The sequence below is a fragment of the Anoplophora glabripennis genome, unplaced genomic scaffold (assembly GCF_000390285.2).
Source record: "Anoplophora glabripennis isolate ALB-LARVAE unplaced genomic scaffold, Agla_2.0 scaffold704, whole genome shotgun sequence".
NCBI classification, from domain to species: Eukaryota; Metazoa; Arthropoda; class Insecta; order Coleoptera; family Cerambycidae; genus Anoplophora; species Anoplophora glabripennis.
The window spans coordinates 161,358-175,878 of record NW_019416861.1 but is presented as its reverse complement, the minus strand read 5'-3'; the positions used below and the strand labels follow the sequence as shown (position 1 = coordinate 175,878).

Below are 14,521 nucleotides of genomic sequence, written 5' to 3'. Positions count from 1 at the left end.
CAGAATGTCCATGGAAAACGAAAATCGACAAAAAGGAGTATAATTGGATATTGAAAAACTGAAGATACCGGAAGTAAGAAACGAAAAATCATACAGAAAATAAGGAAGCCTAAGAAAATCATTGAAGGGCAATCGAAACAAAAATTGAAGAAACAACAGAAACAACAGGAGGTAATAAAAATCGTAATAAAAGAGCAGTTTTATGAAAAACGTAAAAAAACTAACGTATGTACGTACCGTATGAACGTAACGTATGAAAAACGTAAAACAACGTAAAAATACAATAACTGCATAGAAACAGGAACACAATTTGAAGATGTCAAAAGGAAAGCAGATACAGCATACGCAGGAACAAAAAAGAAAAATTACGAAAACAACGTAATTAGTAAAATGGAGGAAAGGAGAAAAAAAGTAAGAAAAGAACAACTTGGGGCGAGGAACAAAGAAAAAACTGATAGAAGGAATAAAAAATGCAAAAACTACACAGAAAGAAGAATTACACATCCTCACAAAAAAAGGTCGTGATCTGGATGATTGACCATGGTATTCTTATGTATTTTTTTACGCTGAATCTCAATCCAAGGTATACGAATTTGACTTCGGATTCGGATAGAGCGGCCAAAAATACATAGGAATACCATGATCAGCCATCCAGATTACGACGTTTTTTTTTGTGGGGCTATGTTAGAGACAGAAAGAACGTAATTTGAAGCAGAAGCAAATCAGATACACTGTGAAGAAACAAAAGGAGAAAATACGAAAACGATCTGATCGAAAATCGAAGATTTTAAAGAGGATGATCTAAAAAGCGATATAAATATTTGAAAACCATCAAAGAGGATTATGAATCTCGAACTAGTCTTTTCAAAAATGGGATAAAGAAAGAGAAAGATGTTTCCAAACCCTATTTGGGAATTTGGAAAAAATTTCTTTAAAAACAATTAAAGTTACATAAGCTTTTCCTTTTACATTTTGTTCTACATGAGGCTACCAAATTCTAGAGAATTAAGTGGTACATAAAAAACACTAATTAACTAAATAATTATACAGAGCGTAAGTGGCTCCATCTATCGTGCTACTTCCCACCTACGCCATTCACCATGGCTACAACTCATCTCGTCTCATCTATGACATACTGATGAGGACCAATAAGTCCGAAACCGGTCTTTGCTGTTGTATTAGGTGTTGCGAGTATAATCCAATGTTGGTCGGGGCATGTAGTTGTTTCTCGCAACACTGGTAATTTAAAACTAAATAATTATCGCTCTTTTTGGAGCACTATTAAGAAATAAGTTTATAAGGATAAGTTTGACATTACAGAGGATTTAGAAAATAATATTAATCAAAAGTTAGTTATAAATGGAAAGAATTATTTATTTATTTAATATTGTTATTTTAATTTGTTTCTTCTTTGCCCACATACATTTTGTTGTTAATACGTTTAATAAATGCATTAAATATCGCACATAATCATTTATCGAAATATAAGTACTGAAAAAAACTTACATAGAATTTTTTTGATCCATTCATTGTAAGTAATGTGTTGCATTTCTGCTATTACTATCCTCCTAGTCTCTTGAAAAAGTATGTCGTCCTCCCAATGACTATTTATATTTGCCAACTCTTCCGCAATCCTATTATGTTCTCTGAACCAAATTGTATGCATGGCGGTAAGTTGCGGTTGAAAATTAACTCGCGAATCACCAGATTTGTAGCAAAATGATTTGGATGAATTCACTTGGCAGTCTTCCATAGGGTTTTGCGACATTGGGAGATAGTTTTCGTCACTCATTTCAAGTTTTCCGCTAATAAATGATCTCAAAGAGTTGGATTTTCTGTACGTAGAGCCATATATTTGAGAACCATCAAGAAAGTGAGTGGCTTGATTTACCTTGAAGAGCAAAAAAATATATTTATTCTATTTAAACAGTTTGACCAAGATAGATATAAGAATTGGAAACTGATTATATTGACTATTACTCTAACTATATTACAGTGAATCAAATGTTAATTTTTAATTTATTTTGGATGGGTCACATAATTATACAAAATTCGAGTCTACTGGAGTTTTATCGCTAGAAAAATCACATATGGTATTATCATCCGTTTCTGGAAATCATAGCTGAATTTTGAATTATTACTAAAACTTACAGTTTATATGAAATATCGTCGAAACAATTGATTATTTTCTCGAAATTTGTTTTCCCAAAAAAAAAACAAAACTGCTCACTTATTTTCATTTATTTTTCACATAAGCTTACGCTCGTGATTTTGCTGGGAACCTGTCTCTTATGGTTATGCTAATTTCGACCTAATAAAACAAAATAAACAATATACAATTCTAAACTCATTTGTAAGTTACCATAGCACGTAAGTAAACAATACATTTAAATCAGACAACATAATTACTGTCGCTACATCACAGGAACTGTGGTTTATACTTTATTTTAAAGATATTAAGTTAATTCAAATGAATTAAAAATATATTAGAACAAAATTGTATAAGTTTCTACCTAAAATTGCATTTGATAGTATAGGAAGGTATATCAAGCTTGTACCTACTTGAATTCAAAACTTTCTGCATAAGTAAGTTTTTCTGAGAAAAGGGACAGCCTATACAGGGTGTCCCGAAATTAATGCAACAATAATTGGTCACAGATTCTTAAGACAAATTTAGGGTTACAGCCCCCTGAAATCCGCCCCTATGAACAATCTTTCTTTTTCGGAGTTACAGCCCCCTAAAATCTACCCCTGAGAAGTCTTTTTTATATCTCAAAACCATGTTGTACGAGAATCACTAAATTTGGTACACAGGGGTTTTATGACATGTGTAATCTCACAGTGCTACGCTTTTTGGCGAGGAAACGCCTTAAGACAAATTTTCGTGGGCCCCTTTGTCTTTGGAGCCAAAAAAATTTGCTCGCATATTTAAATTTCTTTAAAATTATTAGTTCACTAGAAAGAAATTAAATTTAGAAACTCTTTTGGTACGTGATACTTTTTTCGTAAAATGCTATGTTTTCGAGAAAAATGTCAAAATGTGATCGAATGCATATCGTGATTCGCCATTTTCCTCAAAAACATTGCGTTTTACGAAAAAAATATCAAGACAAAAAAGTTTCTAAATTCAATGGCTTTCTAACTAATTTATAATTTTTAAGAAATTCAAATTTGTGAAATTTTTTTTGGTTCTAAAGACCAACGGGGCCAACGAAAAAGTGTTTTAAGGGGGATCCCCGCCAAAAAGGATAGCACTATCACATTCCACATGTCATAAAACCCCTTTGTATCAAATTTAGTGATTCTCGTACAACAGGGTTCCGAGATATAAAAAAGACTATTAGCAAAAATGCGGGTCCCCTAAATTTGTCTTAAGAATCTATGACCAATCTATTTTGTTGCATTAATTTCAGGACACCCTGTATACTGATTTTCACTAATCTTAACTACCTACTTGTTTCTAACAATACTACAACCTTAGTAGGAGTTCTATTATAATTTGATGCATATTATTCACGCAAAATCTGTTATTTACACGTAACTATTACCACTCTTTTTTTCCGCAATTATCATATTGCACTTATACAGGATTAATCAAAATTATTTAAATCCCCAAAAATCTCAGCATTTTTAGGATAAATGATGAGGACAAAAGTCTCAGCATTTTTCACGGCACATCCGATGGTAACCTTGACCTTGATGTCAAGGTCAAGGTTCAAGGCCATATCAAGATCAAGTCGGCTTTTTTAACAGTGACCCTCGTTTTCGACACCGGAAATGGAAAGAGCAGAAAATTCTGCATGTGAACATGACATTGATTGTGACCTCAAGATCAATAGTCAAGGTCAGTTCAAGGTCAAATGCTGATTTTTACTGAAATTTTTTATTTTTAACTGCGGAATCAGAGGGAGTGGCAGTCTTTGAGTAGATACCTGATGGTATTCCTTAGTGACCTTGATCTTGAGGCCAAAGTCGAAAGAACATGTCACGGTCATTTCAGTTTTTTGGGGTAGCGACCCCTTATTTCGACGCTAGAAATAAGAGAGCGTTGAATTCTACATGTTATTATGATCTTAAACGTGACCTTAAGGTCAATGGTCAAGGTCAGGTAGAGGTTAAGTTATTATTCCGGTAGTTATTTTTTATTTTCAATGATGGCATAGACGGGACTCACAACTTTAGTGACCTTTAGTGATCTTTATATGACCTTGAACCTTGACCTTCTCCTCAAGGTCAAGGTTAGCATCGCATGCGCCAGACGCTGAGACTTTTATCCTCACCATTTATGCCAAAAATGCTTTCCCGCTGAGATATTTTGGGGTTTCCATACTCTTGACTAATCTTGTAAGCGGAGATATCAAGGAAATTCGAATCGAAATAAGTCAAAGTATAAAAATCAATTTTTCCACTAGACAAAAATATTTATTTAGATAGTAAGTACAACAGGAAAGCATTAAAATCGGGAGATCAGTAACTGATGTGAGACACCATAAATTTGATTAGTACTACAATGTTTTTTTTCTTTGCTGTTAATATTGATAATCCAAATTATGTCAAAGATTTGAAGATAGTATGTAAATAATTAGACTGCAGTATAAGACCATCAGCTTTCAGAAATTTCTAGATTGTATTTTGTATAAGCAGGAATTGTTCAGAAATTTTTTATTCTAGTTGGAGAACGTCCTTCAATTACAATTTTCTTATTTTATGTAAAAAAATTACTGAAGATTAATCGAATTTTCAAGAAGTTGTCATAGGAACTTGTATGGTTCTATCTTAATCGCCCGGGTATTAATCTTAACTCTGATATTTTTATCTTGTTTATAAAAATCTTATTTGAACTTAGTTCACAGATTACTTAATTTTAAGACGCGTTCTTGTTATGGTCTGCTCTTAGCCCTAGAAAGCAAAGCGATAGAAACGTTCAAGGTCAGGCTTACGACTATTATTATTTCAGCACCTTCAGCATCCTCAGCAATTTCGCTTGAGCACCTAGAGCTCTTAGGATTCGGCACCTACGATATATTACACACGAAAACTAACCTGGTCACTGGGTCCAAAGCTGCAATCAGATCTCAAAGCAGGAATCGACCTCACATAATTCATGCAGTCTAAACTTTTCTTGGTATAGCGCTTATTATCCTTTGTCGATGCATAAACTGGAGAACAGAACGGATGGATGTATCTTGGAGATAAATTCTTACCTTGCGCGCTGCAGCATTCTATCGGTTTTTCTGTATGAACTATATAAAAGAAAAGTTTTTAATGTATGTTGATCGAAAAATTGAATTTAAAAAAAAACAACTAAAGAGAAATACATACTCATAACAGCTGTAGCTGGTCTGCTCAAGTCATGTTCCAAAAATTGACCCCATTGCATTACGGCTAATGTCAGATGTTCATCAAGCTTTTCCACATGGTCGACAACTGACAAACTAATTGATCTAGGACTTGGAAGAAGATTCCTGTTGACAGCTCTGCGAGGCTCATGTATACCGTCCAAATAATCGGGATATAATAGTCTACGTTAAAATAATATAAATTAATAATAATTAATTCAATAATCTGTGCAGGCAGAAGGTAATTGATATTTAGGATCCAAGAGTATTTGAAATTATCCGAAAATCAAGGAAAAATCATTATTTACGTTAGTTTTACACCAACAAGGGCTGTTTTCGGCGTACAGGATACCACAAAATGAGGTAACCATCATTCGAAATACTACACATTTTGCTTGAAACATTTTTATCGAGTTAGGGCATAGGGGAAAATTTTTCTGACTTCATACTCGGACTTAAAATTTAGCGCTCTATGGATTTCTGGCATAAAAATAGTGTATTCTATTTAATATTTTCAAGCTGACCTCGATTTGCCCTTGAAATTTAAGGTTAATTTCATTTTACCCGTCAATTATTTCCGAAGAAGGGTCATTTCGTGAAAATAAACCTTCTCATAAGTTGTTGGGTTTGTTGGAGGTCACCTTGATTGGATTTGACGTTGACAAATATTCTCAAGGTCATTTGAAGATCAACTTATTTTTTTTTAATAGAAACGTCTATTTTCACCTCAGAAATTAAAAGAGCGCAAAATTTTACATCTGAATACATTTTTGTAAAAGTGACCTTTGAAGAACATCCCAAGGTCAATTTTACATCTCATTCATAATTCAAAAGAATAATGTTAAGAACGGTTAAGAGTTACTTTGCTGTTTCAGAGGTAGTGAACTTATGACTATTGATTTGACCTTTACTATTTTCAAGGTCATTTTGAATGTCAACTCATTTATTGTAAGAGAAACGACTATTTTTACTTCAGAAATGAAAATAAAGGAGTATGTTTGCGTTAGAATGCATAGTCTGGTTTGGTGGTGAAACTGACCTTTGAAGATCATTCCAAGGTTGATTCTGCATCTCTTTTCTAAGTAGTAGTAAAGAATAATAAAGAAACTTCAAAATCTGCTAAAAGTAGAGGTTACAATTTAAAAAACAGAGTTGACCCCAAACAGATATTGAACTTTCTTTATTATTCTTCAGTATTTCGACTTACAAAAGAGATGCAGAGTCTACCTTGGCATGATCCTCAAAGGTCACTTTCACCAAAAACTAAACTATTTATTTTGACAAAAAATTTTAATTTATTTTCATTTCTGAAGTAAAAATAGTCGTTTCTGTTACAAAAAATGAGTTGCCATTCAAAATGACCTTGAAAAAAGGTCAAGATCAATTCCAGGGTCATAAGTTCACAACTTCTGAAGTAGATGATTCTAGCCAGAATCACTCTTAACAATTCGTTATTCTTTTGAATTATGAATGAGTTTTAAAATTGACCTTGGGGTGATCTTCAAAGATCATTTTCACCAAAAACCAAACTGCATATGTGTTCAGACGTAACATTTTAAGTTTTTTCATTTCTGAAATAAACGTTTCTTTTAAAAAATAAGTTGACCTTCAAATAACCTTGAAAACAAGGATCAAAGTCAAATCCAAAGTCATCACAAGGTGACCCCCAACAAACCGAACAACTTTTGTTAAGGTATATTAATTGTCAATTAAATGATAATGAAGATTTATGAGATACTGCGATTTTTCACAATATTTTAAACTGTAATTTTTATTTAATTAGATCCCTTGTGCCAAAAGGATCAGTGCAAGGACCTTATAAATTTAGTTTTGCCTAATTTTTTTAAATTTCGCTACACTGTAACACCATTACAGATAATAACACAGAGAATAACAAACACACACTAAATGCATATTAATTTAATCACACTTACTACCTTGTAAACCCAGTAAATGACTCTCCCATTTTGCCGTTTGAGATGTGGTTGCAGGATCCATCTATGGAGCGATATGGAGAAAGGTACTCTTCGTGAGAACAACGTTTTTCCATGCGCGTACATGAAGAGTTTAATGGTGTTCCTGAGAATTTGAAGCTAGTAAGATATCTGGCACAGGCATGGTGGTTTAAGTTATGTCTGAAAATAAAACCATAAAGAATAAATTCAAAAGTAAAATATAATATTCAAGGTGAGATGAGTGAACGAAAGAACATCTTAATTTTTCGACAAAAAAATGTTATGTACGTATGTAGATGATATTTTTCATACAATAAAAGAAAGTAAGAATATTCCTTCGTTTCGAATGTAACTTTGTTATTTTTGAAAATATGGAAAAAGCAAAACGTGGGTTATTCGCTATTTTTTTCACGAAAAAATCATTTCCCTTGTCAAAAAAACAATGGAGTTTCGTATTCCAGAGGTACCAACTCTTTTTTCTTACGGAATATTCTGTGTATTTTATTTTAATTTTTTTTAGATACATTTATTTGTAATTATACCTAATTTAATTTTCATTTAACACTAGCATCTCATTTTTCAAAATTCGTAATTCTGTAATTTTAAGCAAAAAGAAAATTTTGCGAGAAATGACTAATGCTTAATTGTATTTATTTGTTTTTTATGAAAAAATTGGCCTTTAATTTTAACTCTGTTTACATGGGTATTTTGCTATCTGTAAAGAATTCATGAAACAAACTTTTGAGCCAAAAATATTAGTAAAAAGTTACTTTCAGAAAATTGTTTATGACTAAACAAAAGTCCCGCACTGGAAAAATAGACAAATAAAAAATAAAATACACACCACTAAAAACTTTTCAAAGCGAATATTTCACTATAAATTTATATTCGACTGTTAGGAATACTTAACCAATGATATACCTGATATGATAACAAAAAATAATAACTTAAAATTTATTTTGCCTCTCCTTAACATTTTACTTATTGTACTTATTCCCTTCCATACGAGTGCCTACAATTTTAGTGAAAATCAGTCTTTTTTCATTATCAAAATTTGCAACATTAGACAAGAAATGTGGTTACAACTTGATGGAGCTTTTCCCCATTTCGAAAGGTAAGTCAGTCAGTCATTATTAGAGCAGCGTTTTGTATAAGGTTGTCCTTGTTAGTATATGTCTGAAAATAATAAACAACAGTTGTTTTTATATAATAAGTATAGTATAATAATATATGTACTATGCAATACCTAGTAGTAAATTAAATCTTATAATTAGTTGCAGAATAGTTGCATGAATGTTAAAATGTACGCGCCTTATAAATAAATCAAAGACATATTAAGTGTAACGAGACATAATTTAACAACTGAACATACATAGAAATGTCTACTCATAATGAGAGTTTCATGACTGTGGTAACAATTATTGTTAATTTACTACATGACAACGGCAGTTTTTTTGTTGCGTTAACGTAAAAATAGATCTAAATCTAAAGATTATAGGATAACAACTTACCTACCTAGTTATTTTGAACGCAGTTTTTAGAAAATTGATAAGTTAATTTGTATCTAATACAAACAGTCTCATTACATGATATAGCTGTGATACATGTTTACGCAGTTATTGATAATTGTTTACTTAGTATGTTAACAAGTACGACTGTGTAATACAAATCATTTTATTACCTCTATTAATAGCTAATGTAAAAAATCAATATTATTTATACTTGATACAATTTATTTCAGCAATTCATAAATATAATCATTTACGTATATATATAGTCTTCTATTTGTAACGTTCTATTAAAAAAAAACCTTTGTCAATGACTTTCCTGACTTTTCCTATTTCGCTTAGAGTTGCCCAACCAAGTTGTTGACTAGCTTACGCCCGCTCTTTATGATGGCCCGCTATTATATTTCAAAACTAAAAATTAGAGGTGGGAGCGTTAAAATTGTATTTTGTACGTACAATACCCATCTCTTTCAATTGAAAACAATTTTTATACGATGCTGCTCTTTTGTCACTGATATCAATTATGCTCTTGATTATTTTATATGGGTCACTTTAAAAGACAACAGACTCTAGTGACCACAACAGGGGAACTTAAAGAAATAATTATAGAGAATTGTAACACTATTGGATAGAACCGTGCGATAAATAGAGCGACAGTGAATTATTGCATGGGCAGCGTTTTGAACAACTTTTCTGACTTCTATATTCTTTGTTACAAAAAATGATTTTTTTTATATGGTAGGCATTGATGGACGTAGATGATACTTTTGTAATTCGACTATTTTACTATTTTTACTCTTTACTAATGAATTAGCAATTAAACTTAGATATAGAAAAAAAACAATAGTAAAGAAAAAGAAGAGAAGAAGATTAAATGTTTGTATTTAGGGTCAAATTGATTTCTGCAAAAAGTGATTTTTTACAAATAAACAACCAATACCGTGAGAATTTTGTTAATAGAATTTTTACGAACATAGAAAATAAAACAAATTTCGGATCCTTTTTGCTACAATTATCGAAAAATGAAAATAAATAAATACAATGTCATAATCTCCACCTACGGAAGTAGATAAACAAATAAACCTATCAAACCTGTTTGAAATAGAAACTTTGTTTATGACTTTAAAAACGAAAACAGACTAATTTTCGAAACCGATGCATATTTTATTTTGTGAGATTTTCGGTGAGGCAAAATTAGTTATTAAAAATATTTGCTTGATCCTTTCAGGTAAGAAACAACCAGGCTAAATTTCGATTTTTTCGTTCAATTTGAATTTTTGACAAAAAATCAAGGCTGTAGCTGTCACATGTCACGTACATAACGTTGATATGCACTAAATTTTTACAGAAAATTATGAATCGATCCAATAAGAATTTTGATATAACGTGGAACGTATTTTCCTAATCTGTATTACATTTACTTCCAAAGATAGAACATATCACTATCTCGACCGTACTATCACGTGAGCTTACATGATATGCGAAAATTGTGAGCATATCATTTTATACATATTTCTGATACATATTCGTATAATTAGACAGGCTTCTAACGGAGACGAACCAATCGGAAATGGTGCCTAGCTGAAACAAGTTGTACCCCTTTGTAAATTATCTAAATATAAAATAAACAGATACAACTAAATACTCCATACAACAGTCATAAATCTTACAAAATATATTTTTTCGAAAACTGTCATTAAAACTTTTACGTGATATTTATTAAACATCAAAACAACAGTTTTTTTGTTTATAAAACGTGAAGGTCTTTTACAGTGGCCTACAAAAATCAATGAAACCATAGATGCATATTTCTGATTAATGATTGGAAAAGTGATTCTCTACTATTGTGCAAATAACTGTGGTTATTAAATTATATTACTGTCACAACTAAACATGCTACTGTACACGGTGGTGCAGATGCTGTCACAAGTAAACATGTTACCACACTATACTAGCACAATGACTTATGACGCGGACTTAAAATTATATTTACGATTTATGGCATCGGAACACTTCGCTTTTGTTCGTGACGCAAATGGGCGGAGAAAAAGAGAGAGTTCGCTTATCACAATAAACGAACCTTCTATTTTTCCCCGCCCATTTGCGTCACGAACAAAGACGAAGTGTTCCGATGGCATACATCGTAAACATAATTTTAATTCCATGTCATAAATCAATGCGCTGGTAAAGTGCATACGTCGTGATTTCTTTTATGAGTGTGTAGTTTTGAATATTGTGGAAAACAATTCTAATGGGGTGCGTCCTTTACTAAGATATGCCTCTCCTTGTTGCATGATTTGTTTTTTGGTACATTATACGTATATGTTAATGATTTCATATTGTTTATTTCAAATAAACCATATGTGCATTAATCATTATATATTTTTCGCAAATAGACCTTTTGACTTTGTGATGTACTTACATAAATATATAGAAGAGTTATGTTGAATTACATTTTATTTTAAGATTAATGAACTACAATTTTAAGCTTCCGGAAACATTTTCTTCACTATAATCTTTGGATGCAAATCCATATGGCGTTAAGAAAATGGGTGTTTCCTTAATCAAAAAATCAAACTACTTGTAAGTGTCATTATGGCATGCAATATGTAGTCTGTTGAAGCTTAAATGTGTACTTGGATAACTTTTCTTGTGACATATGCTCAAAATGGGGTTGACATATATTCAAAAGGGGATTTATTTAAAAAATAACTATTACCTAATTAAAAATATCACATTATAATTTATGTGAAACATATAATCTGCACAATATTTAGGTAGAATTACAAGAAAAGTATGTCAATAAAGTTCTGTTATCGGAACTATTGTAATAATTTACCGCGGTAGTCGAATGCGGTTAATTCCAGGAAAGTGGCGCAGAGGTCTTCTTGGAATTCTATCGCAACAAATATCGTACATATGACAAATAGTTTACCAATACAACTTTTAAAAGAAAAATTTGCTTTTGCGCCAAACGCGCCAATAAATTAATATTCACTGTAGGTATAATATATTTACTTTTTGGAATTGAATCATTGTTTTATTATTATTATTAATATTATTATTGTATGTTGTACGTTGAGCAGTAGATCATGTTAATTATTTCTTCTTATTTGATGTTTATCAGAACAAGAGTTTCGTATATGATGGCAATGTTTCTTAAATATACAGGGTAATCACAACTTATCCAAAAAAAATCTGGGAATAGCAAAAAAAATGTAAAATCCTTATAGTTCCATTTCTGGGCTCCTGTAGCCTCTAGCGTCATTCGCTCAAGTGGCCCCAGGCGATTCCGAATACTGAAATCCGATTTTAGTGTTATCGTTGTTGCGATAGTGTTTACATTAGTTTTTCAAGTGTTAAAAATGACTTACGCGTATAGCAACTCGGAGTTGATGGATATCGTTTTAATTTATGGTGAAGCAAGACAACATTTGTGTCAGTTCGTAGAACCTGGGATAAGTTCTGAATCACCCTGTATACAGAATCATAGATGACGAAAAGGATTGACCATATTATAAGCAATAAATGTCTTTTAGTTTAAAATAAAGAAATCTTACTTGTTACAGAAGGAATTTAACAGTTGGACACTAGCCTTCATTGCTACTAAAGCATCCCTTCCTAACTTTATCGCTTCTCGTTCCGGTGAAAATGATATAAACATTCCATGAGACGGCGTCCCTGTTTTCACCCTAATGTCAGACCATCCAAGACTTGTTTCTAGTCTTTTCATATTATTTAGTACGGAATTTGCAAAGACTACAGAGTTATTAAGATCCTTTTCAGTAATTTTAATTCCCAAATCAATGACAGGAAGGTTGGAATATTTGGATTCTATATAGCTGTTTCCAAATCCTACAATAATTAAAATTATGTTATCAGATGTCACTGGGTGATTAAATAGTCCATCTTAAAGTGTTGTGAATAGTGTCAATATCTAACGTATCTGTAGAAAATTTGCGAGGATACAAAAAAATTAAATAAAATTTGGGAGACGTGGTGTTAAATGGGATGAGGTAAGCTCCATTTTCAATAGAAAGTATCGTCTTTGGGATTTGACAGAAACGAATAATAACGTCATCAAGTTAAAAAGCTGCCTTTTATCTAATAAACTTTTATTTTCTGTACTACTTCCCGTTTAAAAGTTATAAGCAATATGGTCCTAAAAGTCTCAATAGAAATACCACCTAAAAATCACATTAGTGGTGGAAGGATCAAGTAGTCAATGGAAAATAATTGAATGTTCGTTGTTTAAAGTGCATACATGTCATTAAGAATAAATAAAAGGATTAAACGAGATAATTCTTTAATACAGTTTAAACAAAAGGTGATGATAACAATAACTAAACTTAAAAAATGAGGCAAACATACTACATACATATTACAATCCATTCTCTATATGACTTCCTCTCATTTCAAGACACATATCCAATCCTCGCCTGACTTCTTTGTGGGTTGCGTTTATTAACATTTCGCCGTTTAACTCATTACAAGCGTTTGTGATTTTTTCTTGCAAATGATTAATATCACGCGAAGGTGTTTTGTAAACCTTATTTTATAACCCCCCCCCCCATAAAAAAATCGAGGGGTGTTAGATCTGGTGGCTTTCCGGGCCACTGAATAGGTCCATTAAGCCCAATCCATTTTTCTGGGAAAGTATTATCTAAATATTGCTGCACAATCCTGGCCTTGTGGGGTGGAGCCCAGTCGTGCTGAAACCACAGGTTTCTCCTTAGCTGCAAAGGCACATTCTCCAGAAGTGCAGGCAGTTCTTCATGTAGGAAATTTAGGTAACTCACGCTGTTCAATGTATGTTCATAAAAATAAGGTCCAATTAAATTCCTACCGATGATGCCACACCAAACATTTACTCCAAAATGGCCTTGGTTTTGGCCTGGATTTACAATATGGGGATTTTCAATGGACCAGTAGCGTTCGCTGCGCCTGTTTGGCAAACCGTTACTCACAAACCGACTTTCGTCCGTCCAAAGAACGTGCCAAAAAAGGTTCTAATCAACAGTTTCTACATTTACTACAATTTGAGCTATAAAATTAAGTCTGTTTTCAATGTGACGCTCAGGCAAATACTCCAAATTGTGAATTTTGTAGTCAATGGTCTTTAAAATTCGTTAAACGGCTGATTTATCCAAATTTAATTCTCAGCTATCCTGCCGTATAGAATTTCGTTAATTTTGTTCGAAATACTTTAATTAGCTGTATTAACATTGTTTCGTACCCTTTGATCAAATATTTGATTTTTCCGAACAAAAAATGCATCTTCATTTCGTCGCAAGGTCGCTTCCAATCTTGTAAAGGTTCTATGATTAGGAATGAGGCGCTCTGGATACTTTCCTCCATATAACACTACAGCTCTTCTTGATTTTTTTTTGTAATTCGCCGTAAATTAGCAACATATTAACTCTTTCTGAACGAGAAAATATTTTGTAAGCACAAGAGTTATACATGGTGTTTCTTAATAACGTGCTAATATTTAAGGAGGTTATTCTTGGGTCCATTTTAAGAAAAAAACTTCATATAAACATATGTCCTAAAAGTCTTAACTTTTGAACTACAGGGTGCTAAAGTTTTATGAAAAAACTTTTTTTATGATAATTTTGGTATTACCCTAGATATTTTTTCAAATTTGGTACACGCCTTCTATGCATCGAGATGCATTTTTTGATGTACAAACAATTTTTTTATTTTTGCCAGTGGCGTC

At 32.1% G+C, this 14,521-nt stretch overlaps 1 protein-coding gene across 3 annotated transcripts in view; it reads right to left on the bottom strand.

The window, feature by feature from the left end:
- LOC108914098 (peroxidase) overlaps nt 1-14,521 on the bottom strand; it is a 40,262-nt gene that overhangs the window by 9,209 nt on the left and 16,532 nt on the right. For all 3 annotated transcript variants that reach the window (XM_018719808.1, XM_018719809.1, XM_018719807.1), the window contains exons 3-7: nt 12,363-12,657; nt 7,277-7,474; nt 5,323-5,522; nt 5,044-5,243; nt 1,507-1,891 (exon numbers count right to left, since the gene is read on the bottom strand). In XM_018719808.1, the coding sequence (XP_018575324.1) occupies nt 1,507-1,891; nt 5,044-5,243; nt 5,323-5,522; nt 7,277-7,474; nt 12,363-12,657 (1,278 nt within the window). The remainder of the gene's footprint in view (nt 1-1,506; nt 1,892-5,043; nt 5,244-5,322; nt 5,523-7,276; nt 7,475-12,362; nt 12,658-14,521) is intronic.